This window comes from Podarcis gaigeae (genome assembly GCF_964106915.1).
Source record: "Podarcis gaigeae genome assembly, chromosome: 5".
Lineage (NCBI taxonomy): Eukaryota > Metazoa > Chordata > Lepidosauria > Squamata > Lacertidae > Podarcis > Podarcis gaigeae.
The window spans coordinates 64,865,070-64,883,256 of NC_139681.1; the positions used below are offsets into that span (position 1 = coordinate 64,865,070).

Consider the following 18,187-nt stretch of genomic DNA (forward strand, 5'->3'; position numbering starts at 1 on the left):
CTCGCCAATCTCCCGTCAACCGGCGAAAGAGAAATGAGCCCGCCCGACCAACGCCGCGCCAGGGATAATGGCCGGCGAAACAGCGTGTCGAGCTTCTCTTCTCCCGCGCGAGCCACTCAGCCACGCCCCCACGCCCCGGTTACCTCAGAACTTGGGAGTCGCTCTCTGGTTCGCGACTCCCGCCCGCGTTGTTTGGGTAAGACTAGCGACGCTCTCTTCTTTTTCTCCCCATCTCTATGGGTTTCCGGCTTCTGGAGCCGCTTCCTGTGATGTCACTTCCTCTGCCTCCGAGGTTCGGAAAAAAACTGTGGCGCTTCTTAGGTGAGAAGCTGGCGGGTGACAGGAGCGGGGCGACGGCGGTTGTCCCAAGCCGCCTGCCTTTTTCCGAATGAAAGCAAAGCGCAGGTACGCTTAGGATCAGGGTCCGAAGCCCGTGTGTGACGTGGACGCCTCCTTTATAACGCAGCCCTGGTTCTCCCCGATCTGCACGAAGATGGACAGCGAAGTGCAGAGAGACGGGCGGATCCTCGATTTGATCGACGACGCGTGGAGGGAAGATAAGTTGCCCTACGAAGATGTGGCAATACCGCTGGTGAGTTGAGTGGGCGCTCAAGAGCCTGGCCCTGAATTGGTTTCCCTGGGTCGGACCTCTAACCACATGGGCAGGGGCAGTATCTGCCTTATGGTGCTAGTCTGGTTCAGGAAAGGGGCAGATCTCTGTGCCCCCTTTCTCCTCATCAGGTGGGTGACGCCCAGATGCACACAGTCCTACTTTAAATAATAATAATAATAATAATAATAAATGAACCTTTTGCAACCAGGGGCAAAACTGCACGGTATGAGGCAAGCGCAGTTCCCAAGTCAATATTTGACTCATATTGCTAATGTGGGTAACTTCCCACTGCAAGCATAGTTAAATGTAATTTGTAGCTGGGTTTGCACGCTTAGTGGAGGAGCCTGGCTTCCTTCACATCTTTTGTAGCAATATTGAAACAGGTCAGAATTGCCTCATTAAAAGTACTTGGTTCTTTATTTATTTTAAAGTCCCATAGTGGGCTTCAGCATTAAAATGCAATGTATTAAAAACAGTTTAAAACTGTACTTTCCAGAGCCACATTTTGTGCCATCTGTATCTATGCACATTTCTTGGATTAGTATACCACACAGTACAAGAAACTGGCTCTAGTGAGCATGTTTAGCCGAAGTGGAAAATGATACTACAATGTATGTATATTTCACCCATCTAGTAAATTTCACCTCTTGACTCTCTCAAATGCCTGTTTGTAAAGAGTTGAATCATCACTTGCCAACACAAAAGCATGAGGGACCAAGACACTGATGGGAGTTTCATGATGTGCTGGGAGCCATCACAGAGAAAACTATCTCAGGACACTGCACAATTAACCATATCTATTGAGTAAACTTATTGAGTTCTAAGCAGTTAAGGTATTTTAATGTCAATAGCTATATTTTTAGTCTGGTAGCAGATAGTCAGCCAGTGCAGTTGCTGCAGAACTGATGTAATGTGAGATCTCTTCATCACACCCCTCACCACTCTTGCAGCTGTATTCTGGACTTGATGCAGCTTCCAGACCTCCTTCAAGATTAGCCTTACACAGAGCATGATACAATAGTTAAACCAGGAGTTTAACAATGCATGAATAACTTGGCCAGCCTCTTTTGGAGCAGTAAGAATCAAAGCTGGCATATCAACTGGAGCTGGAAATAGCCACTGAAGCCATTTGGGATTCTATCAACAGATATTATTCCAAATGTACCCACAAGCTACATACCTATGCCTTCAGGGAGAGCACAGTCCTTTGCAGATCACTTTACTGACCCTTATCTAGTCTATAACTCTCTATAACTGCTTGCACAGCTTCACTGTGGTAAGGAGAGATAGGGTTGGTTGTCATCAGCTTTCTGGTGACACCATTCCCCAATCCCTGAGTGACCTCTGCAAGTAGCTTCATATACCAGTAGATGCTAAACAGTATAAAGGATAGTGTGGAACAAAAGCCATAGAAGTCCCCCAATGCCACTCTCTGGTAGTGGACATGCAAGTAGGGGAAGACTCACCATAACAGTGCCTCAAATAACCTGTCCCACAAAACTACTCTGGGAGGATGTCATGGTTTATGGTAGCGAAAGCTTCCAAGAGATCAAGGAGAGTCAACAGGAATGGGGATACACACACACACATCAGGCAGAAAACACACACACAAAATGTTCTCCCAAAATATAGACATAGCTGGAATTGCAATTTTTTCTGGCATACTTCATAAACAGATATGTGAGATACATTTTTCTTTCAGTCACATTTATTGGTCCCTAATCCATCAGTGTCAAATATTTCTAGATGCTATTGCTTTTTAAAACATTTTAAATAATTTAATATGTTTCTGTTCTCAGAATGAGCTTCCTGAACCAGAACAAGACAACGGTGGCACAACAGAATCTGTAAAAGAACAAGAAATGAAATGGACTGACTTGGCTTTGCAGTACCTTCATGAAAATATTCCTCCAACAGGAAACTAGTGTGCCTGTGATACTTCTTGCAGTAATTAAAGTGTTTCCAGCACTTCATCCACATCTACCTGCTTTAATTTGGAAAGAAAACATTTGTAAAACTTCCAATCCTGAGTCACTGATTATTAGGTCTTTGTAGATATATCAGAGCCTTAGAAGCTGCACACAATAAGTGTGTGTAAATTAATAATTCCTTAAAACTTGTCAGGGTTGTTGTTTTTACATCATGTTTCATTGTTGGGGGGTCTGTGATATGAGCCAAGGAACAGTTCCCAGTGGCAGTAAACATTAACCAAACTGTGTATGGATAATGTTAGTCTCTGTTTGATACTTTGTTGCAAGCTGATGGTGTGACCTCACCAGACCAGTCACACTATATCACATTGGATGTTTAGATCAAGCAGAAGAGACAAACAATCTGAACTTTCTTTTACGGTCTTTGAGTCTGAGTCTGTCCTAAACACTGCTTCTGAGTAATAGGCATTAAAAGAATTTTACACAAACATTTCTGAAGAGGGTAAAAGAAGGTTTGCAGTTTGTATATTTTTATTACAGATCTCCTTCCCAAAGTCATAGAAATCCTCTTAACATTTATTCCATGTATTTATATAAAAGAAATGTGTTAGTAACTGTGTGGTTGTTCTTTGAATGAACTTGGTGAAATATGCAGTGGGTCTCTCATGAGTTCTGCAGCAGCTGGTCAGAGGGTAAAACTGTCTTGTAAATTTCACTCTTTTAGCTTTTTAAGGAAAGGTGTGTAGATTTCACTTCAGCAAAGTCAGTATGAGTCAGTTGCAACAAGAACAAGGCAGAGGGGGAGAGGGATGGATAACACGACTACAGAGAGAAACTGCTACAGAAAGTCCAGTTAAGACTATAAAACTACAGATTTGTTTTAGCTTTCTTCTTTCCTTTGAGTGGCACACATACCATGAGTTCTTTTAATTGCCATGATTAAGACCTAATTTTTCAGGTAATATGGACCAATGTGGTTTTTGCCCTAATCCCCCATGGCAGGATTCAACTTCGTATTTTTGTTCCTTCTGGTCTGTATGTAAGGGTATGGGTAGGAGGTAAAGATAAGGTAGTTTAAGGCCATAGTCCTAGGAATCCTGATCTGGTAAGCAGCATGTTGTCTCTAATACTTACTCATGGTCTCAACTCCTCCAATCTGCAGCCAAATATTTACTGTAATAGGCTAGCTTTCAGGGATAATTCAACAAGCAAGTTTTCCTGAAGACAGACAGAAACTTCTATTGAAAGCAAATAAGTGAAACAGTATCGCAGCAACAAATTTGCATCTATTTTACCAATTGCTACATCAATATTTTAAGTGGCATAAGAATTTGAGACAGAGTAAATAAAAAACACGATGCATACTAATCTTAGAAACTGGATTTATGGCTGAGGTACTTTAAGCTGAACAGGAAAAGAACTGGTGAATCCTACAAGGGCAGGGTTATGCCCTCTGCAGCTAAAGTTATTAATTGTTAAGCAATTTTGGGTTTAGGTGGCAGCAGTAGATTTAAGGAAGTGTGACTGATGTGGAGCCTCAGAGGCGTCGCAACTATGATGTAGAATGGAAGGTGGGGTGCCGAATTTTGCCATCGTACAGGGCATTGCTGAAATTTGAGGCTCCAAGGTATGCCACTGCAGGTGGACCTATTATCTGGTTCAGATCACAGGTTCCAAATATATGTTTTTTCAGGTTGACAAAGCAGACTCCAAAAATAAGTCCTTTTTTAAGTGCTGATCAACCAGAGCAGTATTTTAAAATTCAGTAGGGAGGTGCTATACACCTGTAAAATGCAGTGCTGCTTATGTTGTTCAAGTGCTAAACTCTTCCTTCTAATATCCAGCAGAGGTCGTGAAAGAGCCTTTGGTCAGCTTATTTGATCACATTGCACGAACTCTTTATGTGCTTGAAGTGGTAGTTTTCTCTTACAGTGAATTACTATTCATTCTGAACTGGGTTTCATGAAGAATTGGGGCTTCCTAGATCAATACTCTTTAAGTTCATCTTCCATAATGCTCTTTTAGAAGACAAATTGGGGGTGCTACATAATCAACATGCATAATAATAACATTCTGATTGTTGCTGCTTTGAGAGGAAGAGGTTTTGCAACTAAAAAAGCAAGGAGAATAGGCACTTAACGGATTTTGTACTTCATCTCATCCCAAATGTTTCTGCAGAACTTCCGGGTACATATTTATAAGGTAAATATTCATCTGGACCCCCATTGGCGAGAACACACAAGGGGCGGGGAGTTGCAAGGGGGAAATGGGAGGATCAAGAAATCTTCCTCCTGCTTTTTAGTGAAAGTCCACTTGTTTAGAAGCTGTCATCGGAGTTTTATTGTGCATCTTTGCATGTGATGTGTAGTTCTGCGCTTGGATAACTAGTTTCCACCTACCCTATGGAGACATTAGTAGTTATGTGATGAGCTCCTGTAGAGTCAGGTGATGTGAAAAGATCCAGCAACACACAATGAGCTCCAGCAATACTGAGCTTTTTTAATCAGCCACAAAAATGTGTTTCACTGAAAAGTGCGGAATATGTGGACCCTGGTTTCACAGAGAGCCCACAAGGCAATGTGCAAATCCCTGGCACACAAGACCACAATCCATAAAACTGCAATCCAGTACCATCTGCAAAACGTTTATATTTTCTTCCCAACAACAGCCTCTCAGCTTAGTTTACAGGCTGTTTTTTCTAGGGCTGAAGAACTTTAAAAATAGTTTGCAATGTTGCCACTGGGGAGGAGCTGTTAAGGAAAATAGTTGAAAGTCCTGCTGGGCACATACAAGCTTTCCACATGCCTAAAGGAGCTCACGGGATTTGTGGCTTCTGGGTTTCCAAGTATGCAGCATACTTTGCCCTTTACATAATACTGGAAATTTTTTATGTGCATTGGTTGGATTAAAGTTGGACTAAATGTGTCAATGCAGGAGGTGGAGCAAGGAAGCAGGTTTCTCTTTTCTATTAAGGACAACAGTTTGAAGCCTTTAAGAAAAATAGGCCAGATGTAAGTTTTCCACAGACTTCACTGAAGTGAGTTGAGGGGATTTGGGAGGGAGGGTCTTCCTTGAGAGATCAATGGGACATGAATGTCACTGAGGTGTATTCTCAGTTTTTAAAAAAATCTGGCATTTCCTATTGGTCTCTGAAAACTTAGGTTTTATGGGTAGCTATCAACTTTCACTGAATTACTGACATTTGCTGTGAAACTATATTTCTTCAGTGATGACAACACAGCAATCCAAACCACCATCTAACTAACACCTATATGTTGCAAGAATTGCAAAATAAAATTCAGCTGCACTAATTAATCAGGTGTTTAATTACAATTAAGAACATTGCTAATGGCAAACAAGCTCTTTCTACACCAGAGAATGAAAATGTTGGGAGTTTGTTGGAATGCAAGACATTGCTTGTAAATTGGCATCTATTAAACTAAAGGACCAATTAGTTATGTCATGCAATTAACATTCTGGATATACAACATTGTTCATATACAAGGATTGCAATCTCAGTGATTTGACACTGAAATTAAAAGCCACTGCATTATAAAACTTACCAACCTTTTGGTATGTTGCACCTCAGAATTGCACACTACAGTAATGTTATTAAAGATTTATTTTTCTTACGCAAGAAGTCATACTTTAAAGAATAAAGGTAGAAATATAACAAATTATGAACTGGGAAGCAAGAGCCCATTCATGGCTAAAGCCATCTGATTATATAAACATGAGAATTTTGTGCATAACTAGCAAAGGTCCCTATATAATATGGGGTCTGGTGCAATAAATTAATAAATGAAGGTCTGCTTCTGACATAATATATTTCTCAACTCACCTTTTGATACCATGCTATCCTGGTTTAATGAGACAAGCTTTGGTTCCCCTCAAACCTTCTCAATGTATTTGTATATAATGACTGGAGAGAATATTCCTGCCTTCTCTCTCCATCTTCTTTTTTCAAGTACAGTAGGGTCAGGCAATAACTTACAGCTGCAACTGGGCTTGGGGCCAAGGTTGAGAAGGGAAGTATTTCTTTGTGAATTCTCTCCATCTTCTTGTTGATCATCTCCCAACAGCTGAGACATAACCATTTTACATGTTAATAGATACACAAAATGTTTTACAAGCAGTAAACAAAAGAATGTATAAAATGTGTGAGGGGCAAACAGATGTCGCATGTGTGAGTCATACCTGTACATGTACCAAAGAGCAGGAGTTGCCTGGTACATGCACTTGTGAGGACATACACAGTTGCTGCCATTTTGTTTGTGCAGTAGCCCTAAGATAGATTCTGTCCTTCATTTTCTGGCTCTGGGTCCATAGATGATGACATCCCATGAGTGAGAGAGAGAGAAAGAGAAGTTGAAAGGAAGCGACTCCAGCTCACTGAGGCTATCAAACTTTGGTGTATCAACAGAGAGCTCCTTTAACCTTTTTATAAAACTTGTTATAGTGATATTCTTCAACAAAGGCATGCAAAAATGGTGCGCTGGAGAACAGAACTTCACACAGGACACTACTGGTGGGAGTTGGGAGCCTATTTTCACCAGTTTCTCATTCCCTCTGTGGCCTGTTTCTCCTGCGTATCTCTATACTCTCTTGCAAATCTGCAGATGTCTGGGTATCTCTCTGGAATAGTGTAGGAGATGTTGCAGGAAGCAGTTGGAGGGAACTGGCAAAAAGAATCTTCCTCCAACAGGAACCTCCTGTGAATTGCATCCCCTTCTGCAAACAGAATGGCAACTCTGCTTGTGTCTTGGTGTTAATAGCCTCAGAAACGTAATAATACTTGTCACTTTTGTGATTGTGCACATGAGGCCTTAATAAGACTGTAAATACTTTTGGAGTTGCGATGGCCTTTTTCGCACAAACTGCTAAATGTGTCTATATAAAAAACACTGGATGCATTCAGACATAACGCCAAACAATGATTTGGCACTATATTAATTGTGTTTCCATGTTCTCTTTCACTTTGCTCTTACACTAGTTTGTCAAAAATCTGGAGAAGGGGAAGGATAAATCTTCAAGGTGGCAACAACTAGAGGTCATATTGTGACCCTAATTTCTTTGTTCAGGTCAAAGGGGAGCATTTATTTATAATATTTATATACCCTTCATCAAAACTGATTCCAGGGCAATTGTGAATTCCAGTTGTGCTAATATTCCTCTTGTTCACCTCCTGCAAATACAATGGTTGCAAAAAGTTTTGTTGTTTAGTCGTTTAGTATAATTTCCACAAATATTGATGGCACTTGGGCATTTTAATTCCTGCCCATTATACAGATAGGGAAAACACCCATTTCAAGCAACAAAGAGGGAAAGGTTCGTCCTCTTTTTTTCCTCCCTTTCCTCGTTTGTCACTGATTTCCATCAACCCCATGCGCGTGTGTGCACATGCTCACTCTCTCACACACACACCAAACATTGCTAAATGCTTAGATATGGTTTTCATTTTGGGAAATAATTTAAGGAGCAAGCTGTTGTCGGCAAATGAGACAGTACTGGAATTTTAATGTGGACCATCTGGAGTATTTGCTAATGTCGAAATATTAGCGTGATGTGGTAATTTTGGAGCGTATGCCAGGGAATGGAGGAGTGAGCTGTTGGTACTTGTTGCCCTAAAACATAATAACAATCAACATACTCTCTCACTCCCAGCACACAAACTGAAAAAGATGACACAGTGTGTATGCATGCTAGAAGGGAAGGCGAGGATATGTGTTTATTCTCTTCCCTGTGCTTTCTTTGGAAAGCGGGGGGGGGGGGGGCGGTTCTTTTCCAAGGAGACCTTGAGGTATGGGGTTTTGCTAGGCTCTCCGCCAGCTTGCATGGAATCTGGGTCACCATGGAAACTGGCCACGAGGAGAGCAACAAACAGAGGCAAAGGAATTTCAGCATTGCCAGCCAGGCCTCACTGGAACTAGAAAAGTTCTCTTTTAAAAATGAAGGCAAATAAAAGCAACAGACACATAGGGGGCAGGCACACTATTAAGAAAATCAGTTAATGCTGCGGACCCTAAAGCCACAGAAAAAGGATGGATGGTTCTCACTTTTGCTGTTCCACAAACCCCCAGCTCAGATACCGCTGTCCCCTGTGAGGATTTTTCTTCTTGTTGTGATCTCAGAACCAGCCTAAAGGGTGGATTAAAGTGAGAATCCCTGTTTAGGATCAAAATCTTGCTTCTCCTCATGCTCCAAGGAAATCTTTTATCTCATTTTAACTTGAAAATGTGCTTTAAAAACAAGCAAGCCTGTAGCATAAGCTGAGACAAAAGGGAAATAGCTCATAGAAAATGAGGACTTACACTGATGGTATGAGGTGTTTACATATGGAAATATAGTTGTGATGTTAGCCCAAGTTGTATAAAAGTGCCTAAGTGACATGGAGAGGAGGGACAAAAAGTTGGTTTGTACAGACATAATACATCTTGTATGCAGAAGCAAACAAATTTTGGGATGGGGGCTGCACATGTCTTACAAGAGGATACACCAGTCAGGAAGCTAGACAAGAACTTTATTGTCTCTTCTAAACAAGCACAGAATAGTAACGTGAAATTCCCAGTTCCACCTCCGGAGACAATTCAAGTCCAACACCACTTCATGACTAAACTATAATAATGCTGCTATCCACCCAGCAGGTTAGGAAAGATGGAGAACCTTTACAGCAAAGACCACTCTCTACCTTTGCTAAGCAATCACGGGGGGGTTAAATAACCCTTTGTTGTGCCATCGCTCATACAAAAACTGCAGTGGTAAAAGTGTGGTACACACATACTCAAGCCACTAGGAATCCCAGAGAAAAGAGAACGACTACACATGAATCCATGAGAGGTTGGGAGGCTATTGTAACAGAAGAAGATGCTGAAGAGCCATCATTGCCACCACATTCCACCTCAATTTAAACTAGTTTTGCATGTTTTGGTAGAACTTTATGCATGATCAGCAGGGGGAGGGGAGGGAGGCCAAATCTAACTGTTGCAATAGATGTGTGCATGACTTTCAGAGACACCTATTGCCTAAAACAGTCTTAGGTGGTGAGTCACTCTGTCTATTCCCCTCCTTGTTAAGACTGTATAACCTGTTTCTCTCCTGATGTTGGTGCATTCCAGCTCCCACCAGACCCAGACAGCATGGCCAGTGGTCAGGAATGATGGGAGTTATATTCCAGGAACATCTGGAGAGTCACATATTAGCCACCCCTGCTATACATACTTATCTGGGGGTTGCCATTGAACTCCATTGAGTAGACATATAAAAGCTAGTATATTGTACATAGCCACTTATCTGCTTGGGCACACAGCTAGTCTTCTAAAAGAGAACATTATCCACTTCCCCAATTACCTACTATTTCAGGAATGTATATATCACTTAGGGGGAAAAATATGTGTTTTTGTAAGGGAATAATAATAATAATAATAATAATAATAATAATATCAGCAATAATAATGTAATTTCCTTTCTTTTCATCCATTTCCTCTATTATAATTTAATTCCACTTTTCCTCAAGAGAGCTCTGGACAGTGTACAAGTTGTGTCCCCTCATTTTACTCTCACAACAACCCAAGGGATAGGTTAGTCTAATAGTGAGTTTTCCCAATCCTAGCTGAACACTCGGGTGGTTCTCAACTGCAAGCAGGGTACATTTCTCTTCTCCAAGAAAAGAACTACTCTAGGAGCATTCTGCTTACATCACAAATGCTGCCGATATTGTCTCACATCGAATGTAACTGATGTAGAAAAGACTCTATGACCTGAAAATAGAGACAATGCACGTACTTTTGTAACCCAAGAAAATCTTTATTAAAAATGCTTCTGATAGAGTTCTGATAGAGTTGATGGCATCAATCGTTTAGCGGGCATGGAAATATAGTTGGGTGGAGAGTTTCAGCTGCTAAATGTTTATATTTTAGGTAGCTGTTAAAGGCACAGGAGTTGTGCAAGAAAAATAGCTGACGATCCTAATGACTAATAAGAAGGTATTAAATGCAAATGATAGCCCATATTGTTGGTCTACATTTGCACAGGTCTTGTGAAGAATTATTTGTGCTAGTGTCTCACCACAGCCAGGATTTCACTCCAGAGGGTGACAGCGAATGCAGTAAGTCGCAAGTGCTCAGCCATCTGTGCAAAGTTGGAATGACCTCCTAATGCAAAAAACATTTATGTTTTCACTGACATCAATAGGCTTTACAAGAGCCTTAGGCTTACACAACAGTGACCACCCATTGAGTCATTAAGGAACTGAGGCAATACAAATTCCCATCAAATTAGCCAGAAAAATGTAGAGACTTAATATGACACTATCAGTGGTTCCTTGGACATCAAAGAGATCAGGTCATTTCCATCCCCCCTCAGGTAACTTTTCACATGCAGTTCATGAATAAGACAGTTAAATTCTTGATTCTTTCCCTCACCCCATAGTGCTTCCATATGCTGGAAATATTTTTCTCTGGGCTGTTTGGAGAACGATAATCCCACAGATCCCTTGGTATGTTTGGAATGTTTGCATTTCCTACTCTGTGTGTGTGTGTGTTTTATAAAAGCCTGTAAAAACAAGAGCTTCCTATTCACCTAGTAAAAAAAAATAAAAATTAATGGGCCAAGCCCCCTTTCATAATCAGTAGTAAGGGACTAAGGGAAGATGTGGCAAAACTGTCGTTCACATGTCAAGTCCATTAATATACAAAGTTGGTTTGCATATATATATTACTTTAACAGTAAACGGAGTGCTTGGGAAAGGGTACTAAATTGTACCCTTCTCCTTTTCTTTCTTTCTGGCTCCAGTACCACAGCTAAGTCAGGAAAGAAGAAAAGTGTCTAGAATAGCAGATTGAAGGGAAATAATGCACATAACAGGATGCAGCACCTAAACTCTCATGTGATTCTTTTCATTTTAAGGCAAGACCTACCCATCAGCCATTTTATACAAGAACAGGACAGACACATTAAAAGGAACCCATGCCTATCATCATCATAAACTAACATCAGAATCAGGGGAGGAGTTTGGTCATATGGCACCCTGAGTGAGGACAAAATTGCCCCCCCACCACCAAAAAAAAATCTCCTTTTCACAATAATTCCTTTTGGTATACAGTGGTACCTCGGATTACATACGCTTCAGGTTACATACACTTCAGGTTACAGACCCCGCTAACCCAGAAAGAGAACCTTGGGTTAAGAACTTTGCTTCAAGATGAGAACAGAAATTGTGTTCCGGCGGGGCGGTGGCAGCAGGCCCTGAAAAACTGACTGCATGGAGCCTGGTATTTCATGGATCTTTACAAGTTCAATCATTTTTTCCCCCAGCCTTGGCTCAAGGACCATCCCTGCACTGCACTGAAACCAAAGATGAGCCAGGGGTGAGTGTTCAGGGAGAGAGACTTTGGGGAACCACATGGAAGTATGGACTGGGTACCATTTATTTCACCCTTTTCCTCCTGAAATAAATCATACCCCATTCTCGCCTGCTGCTTTAGAGATTATTGGGGCAGATGGACATGGACTTAAACAAATGGGTCTGCTGCCATCCCACATAGCTGGAGACTAAGTGAAATTAGGGGGTGTATTCCCCACCCCCACAGGATTTGTTGGCTGTTTGAGGGCACTCCTGAAAGAAGCAGTGAGGTGTAAGTGATTGATCATTGTGAAATAAAGGTAGGGATGTTGGGAGCAGGAAGCAGGAAAGGGAATATCGGAGGGAGGCTCTTTAACTAGCTGGAAGGCTACAATTTGAGAGGGTGTTAAGAGATCAAAGGAAGAACAGAGTGAGAAAGGGGAAATGAGATAGGAACTGAAATGTGGAGGGGGTGGTCTGTACAGTGTTGATGTAGAGCAGTCTTTCAAAAAAAAAATTCTTGAGCTTGGGGCCCCTGTTCTTAACTTCTTCTGCCTTCTGGGACCCTCAAGCCCACCTCCAGCCATCTGCTTCATAGCAGAGCATGCACAGATCCTTGCACGTGGCCATGCATGTGCGACCTGCTATTGTGTGCAGTGAGATTTTTGCTTAGAGCAGTCATCAAACACTTGTGTTAGAAAGAGGAGCAGAACAAGGTGTCGCTTACTACTCCTGAAAATACCAACTGGGAAAATATAATTAGAATATAACAGTAGTTCTTCCCAAATCCAGCTGGAATGTTGAGGTAGGTGGGAGAGTTTGCTGGCCTTCCACATAGAATCATAGAAGGGATTTTGAGGGTCATCTGCTCCAACTTTCTGCAATGCATCCATGACAGATGGCCATCCAACCTCTCTGCTTAAAACCCACCAAAGAAGGATATGAATCAATGATCATCCTCTTTTAGAGGGTGTAAAACACATCTTGGTTGTAAGGGCAGGAAGGCTTCGCCTGGTTCAGGATCCTTTGTTCCCTACTTACAGATGCTTTTAGGGGCATTTTGCACCGCAGTTTGAAAACCACTGCTGTAGGAAGAGAGCCAGTACATCTCCCTTGAAAATTATGAGCCTTGCTTATGATCCTTCTTTCCTATTGCCCGTCTATTGTTCTTTCTGATAGGCAATGTGAAAAAAGCTGAGAAGATGCAAAACTGTCCATGCTAAAAAGAGATGAGCACGGAAAAATCTCACGGCTGAAATTACACCCCTGATCTAACCAGGTGATCCAAGTTTTTGAGGTGGTAGCTTCTCCCTCATCCAAGCACAGTCTCAATGCAACATCCCCATGGGCTGATCTAGGCCTGCTTCGGATACGTCTCTCTCCTTCCATTTCTGCCTCATCAGTGATGGTTTTGCTCTTCAGAACTGGGTAACACAGCTATGCTGTCTGTGGATCTAGAATCTGGGAGGTAGGAACGTGAAGGTTTGAATTATTTCTAATAGACATAATTGTGAATCTGGATCAGGAGTCCAGGTCAAAGATTGAAAGCAGCAGTGGTTCACATACATGCCATATGCTTGCTACCTTCCACTTCTGCTTTGACCTAAGGAAGTACAATGAGCAATTTTTGTTCTATTGGGTTTCTTAGTAAACTGTGACAGAGAGGCAGCTACTGGCCACTACACAAGTCCCAAATGTACTCATGCCCCCCTTCTTCTGCTCTTCAGCCTTATTTTGAGAAAAACACTTTAAGAAAAACACAGCTCTGCTCTGGTGCCTTAAATTCTCTGCCCCAGCTTGAACCTCCCTCAATGGCTTTGTGTTGGCACATTCCATGTTCTTCCAAGAAGTGCTCATATCTGCCTCTGACCATCACAAAAGGAAGAATGTAAAGACAGGATGGATTAGTATGGGCCATAAACTTAATGGGAGTTTTGAGAAATTCTCTCATCATCTAGAAGAACATAAAAGTGTGATTTTTAACTAGGGATTATGAATGATTCAAACAATGCTGTTCCGTCACGCCAAGTAGGGGAAGAGGGACCCATCTTTATAGGTTGTTGTATAGTCTGGTAGTTTATGAACAATACAGCTGCTTCCAGGCAGTATTTTGTAGAGGTAATAAATCATTTCTCTTCCACTGTGAGCTACAAGCTGAATTGCAATTGACTTTCCACACTGTTGGGGATAATCTATCTTTTCTGTACGTACATCCTACTAAGTTATGCCCATGCCAGTGGGTGTGACATAGCCGTTTTAAGTGGAAGGAAAGTCTAGCTCACTGAGTGACCATCTGGGAAATCAACAGGGATATTAAATGGTCTCACTGCGACAGTTATAGAGAATGTGTGCTGTTTGCCGCTACCTGTATCAAAACCACACCTCTTTTTAAAAGATAGCAAAATAGCAGTAAGGCATCTAAACCTGGGGAGATTTTGTACTTCTCTGTTCTTCTTAAAAGCTGGAAGTCCTGTGGTAAGGGGTGGGGGACTAGAAGACACACTGGGAAAACATGGGAGGAGAGTAACTGGATATTGACAAATTTGAGTGAACAAGGCAAAGTGATGGCACACTTCATGCCTTGGGTGATATCCAAAGTTAGTGCATTGATTTCAGTGGACTTTCTCTAAGCATGACTTAGTGAGATACCACCCCTGGCCCAGTGTGGTAGCTATGCGGGGGGCTAGCTGGGGCCTTTGCCCCAGATGAAACCTCATGAGGGGCACCACTGAGGCTCTCAGCCTGTGTGTGTGTGTGTGTGTGCGCGCGCACGCACAAATGTGCATGGGAGGGTGCCAAACAAGTGAAATAAAGCTGAGTTTTGCCCCTGCCTAGTCAGAGCTGGTCCACTTATGCAGCAAGGTGAGGCAACAGCCTCAGGTGGCAGGATCCACAAGGTTAGCAGATCCAGCCCCCAAGGATACATCACCTACTGTGGCAATACATCATGTGGAGCCCAAACCTGCCAACTCATTGCCCAGAATATGTGGGTGGGAATCACTCTGCCAGTGTAGTGAATATTTTATTACCCCTGTTTGAATATCCCTCTCCAAGGCATTACTGAAGCAAAGGTGAAAGGAGACTATCTACTGAAAAGGGCTCAGCCCTAATGCCACCCACTCAGTCTGTATACCTGTAAATTACAAAGGTGCTACAGGTTTCCCGTGCTCTTCAAAAAATTACATTGAAACTTGTTATCTTTGGAAAGGCAACCCGTTATCGTCAGAGAAAGCAAGTTCCACCAATTTCTCAAAAAGGCATAACGCTGGTAGTATACAGTATAGGCTCTCGTGTGAAAGGCAAATGATTAAGCAAACAAAATTATTTAACTAGTTGCTCCTAGCAGGCATACAAAAATGCTGGATGCTTGCCACACAAAGTTGCCCTTTCCCACAATGAAAATATGAGTATCTGATTAAAACGACGCACAGAGAGGAGTGGCTATCCTGTTTTGTTCAGTGTAGTATTCTGGGGTCTTCACAGCTCATTTCTTGTGTGTCAATATTTTCTAAACATGGACTGGCCATGTCCAGAGGGAGTAAACAGCCTCTTTGGGTACATTCCCGGCATCTTTAGCATTCAGGTTACTGCTCCGGAATGTTATGCATACAAAGCAGATCTTATTCTTACCCACAACCAGAGAGAAGAAGCCCTTGTGTTACTGCTTTCGCTCCGTGCTTTTTTGTGTGTGAACCTCAAGCTGCATAGCACGCTAAGCTGAGATCACTCCAAATGTAGGATGGGCTTTCCAAACCAGCATAAACACAAGTTTAATGGTCACAGAATATGATGAAGCAAAAATCCTATCTGCAGCAGAGAGCTAGATGAAGTGAAGTGTGAGGGCTGCCCTGGGACAAAAGGGGCTTATAACTATACAGTGGTACCTCTGGTTATGTACTTAATTCATTCTGGAGGTCCGTTCTTAACCTGAAACTGTTCTTAACCTGAAGCACCACTTTAGCTAATGGGGCCTCCTGCTGCTGCCACACCACCGCCACACGATTTCCGTTCTCATCCTGAAGCAAAGTTCTTAACCTGAGGTTCTCTTTCTGGGTTAGCGGAGTCTGTAACTTGAAGCGTATGTAACCTGAAGCGTATGTAACCCGAGGTACCACTGTACCACTCAACCAACCTATAGAGAAAGCTCATTAAAGTCAGTGAGGTTCTGGCTTCATTATGCTTTAGATATCACTCATATGAATTAGGCTGGTCATGTGTCCTACTTTACAAGGGACAGTACTTTGTTTAAATGTATCCTCTCTCTGAAGGTTGTACTTGGGAGAGTAGGAGCCTTGATGTTGCCCATCAATAGTTAGCACCTGAGCAGGCAAGCACACAGGTCACTTGGCCACAGTTTGCCACACTGTAGAATGGTTTATTATATTTCTATTCATATTACAATAATTATTTCTAATCTTGTGGTACAGGAGGAGGGAATTGATGCGACACAAAAGATTGGCTTTTGTGAGCTGGTATAGTGCTCCATTATTACTTTAGTTGCAAAAATATTTGAAACCCATGTGAAACTGTGTCATATAAAACAAGCCGTTGGGGGAAAAATTAAACCAGCAACATGCTATAAATACAAACATTAATGATAACAGCCAAAACAAGAGAGGAGATCAATCAGGGCCAATAAGAAGCCCTCTGGGAGAATGTGGCCTTGCCTTTTAAGTACCCCATGCATTGTCCTGTTAAATGTGCTGATCAGGAGCCAAGTATAATACTGTATATGATGCAGCTCTTGGGCTGAAGTCTTACAAAGAGCTGTGCACTCACCATTCTGTAAGTTATACAAGGGTATTTGTTTCCTTCTGTTGTGTGGCACGCAGAGTCTGCCTTGTAAAAAGCAGGATATGAAACAAATAGATTGGAATGGCAGGTCATGGAAGGGAGCAGGAAATACCTCCAAGGTAGCATATTTCTTGAGAGGGCATGTCTTCCTGGACTGTGAGGCACTCTCTGGTCCAGTTCATTGTTCCTGCCTCACTTTTAAGAGGACAGAGTTTGAGAGGGAGTGAGGTGGTGAGAACAGCAGCCAAATATCACGACACATGCCTGTTTCTCAAACTCCGTCTTTACTACCACGAACAAATGGGCAGACACTCTAAGAAGGGCAGAGGCCTGTGCGTTATCGGCTATATTTAGGGCCTGCTCTTTATCCCATTTCTCATCCTAATGTGTAACGGGGTGTGGATTAAAAGTTAAAACTGAGCCAAGCAGAGGGCAAGAAAACGCCCTAAGGTCAGCTAAGGTGGGGAAGTGGGGGAGCAGCCAAGAGAAATGTCAGTTTGAGCGAGGGGCTAATACAACTCTGTAGCTACAGCTAATTAGCTTTGATTTGCAAATTAGGATTCATTACACTCAGGGTGAATCAGGGGAAGCAGAAGTGTGTGTAACTTGGTTTTCTCCTTCTCCTATTTCTTTCCTGGGGCTCAAGGTCTCTGCTGTGGGTGAGATACACAATTCCTACTTTCCTTGTTGCTGCAGAAATAGGACAGTTGCATGTGGTGTGGGCTACTTACTTTCCTCTCTGTCTCTTGCCTACAAAGACCTCCACTTCCTGCTATATAAAAAAGGCAACAAAATCATCAGAGGGTGGGGGCATCTTCCACATGTGAAAATGTAGCCTTTTCTTGCAAAACTTTAAATCTGAGCCATCTAGCTGCTCAGCCTACACCCCAGTACAGTGGTACCTCTGGTTACGTACTTAATTCGTTCCGGAGGTCTGTTCTTAACCTGAAACTGTTCTTAACCTGAAGCACCACTTTAGCTAATGGGGCCTTCTGCTGCCACTGCACTGCCGGAGCCCAATTTCTGTTCTCATCCTGAAGCAAAGTTCTTAACCCAACGTAGTATTTCTGGGTTAGCGGAGCCTGTAACCTGAAGCGTATGTAACCTGAAGAGTATGTAACCCAAAGTACCACTGTATTAAGAATCTCTCCTTGATAGTCTCTGATAAACGACAGGGCTTCAAAAATAATTTGCTTGATACCTGCAATAATACAAAGTAAGAAGCGGGACTTTCCATACAAAGCATGATTAGAGCGATGTACCCTCCACAAACAGAACAGGGTTTTTGTTTGTTTGCTTGCTTGCTTGTTCTGTGCACCAGCAACAACAACAAGCTGAGTTTCCATGGGATCTGCCCCTTGAAGGCCAGAGTTATTTTTGCAACCCTATGGATTTGGCACAGGAACAATTTGTCTTTCAGTGCAGCAAAAGCATTCCGTGAGAAGTGGTGCCTTGAGAAAGGACTTCACAAACAGATTTGGGGAAGCCATCCACTTCCTCTGAGGTACA

The 18,187-nt window shown here is 42.3% G+C and overlaps 1 protein-coding gene across 1 annotated transcript; it reads left to right on the top strand.

Moving 5' to 3' along the window:
- The first annotated feature begins 457 nt into the window (after positions 1–457).
- ANAPC13 (anaphase promoting complex subunit 13) lies at positions 458–3,158 on the top strand. The gene is made up of 2 exons (XM_083741998.1): positions 458–592; positions 2,413–3,158. Exons 1-2 carry the CDS (start codon positions 494–496, stop codon positions 2,536–2,538), a joined length of 225 nt encoding a protein of 74 aa, XP_083598124.1. The 5' UTR covers positions 458–493; the 3' UTR covers positions 2,539–3,158.
- The last annotated feature ends 15,029 nt before the right edge of the window (positions 3,159–18,187 follow it).

Coding starts and splice junctions, on each gene's coding strand:
- ANAPC13 (XM_083741998.1), top strand. CDS start 494: ATGGACAGCGAAGTGCAGAGAGACGGGCGGATCCTCGATTTGATCGAC. Junction 593..2,412: donor AAGATGTGGCAATACCGCTG/GTGAGTTGAGTG, acceptor TTCTGTTCTCAG/AATGAGCTTCCTGAACCAGA.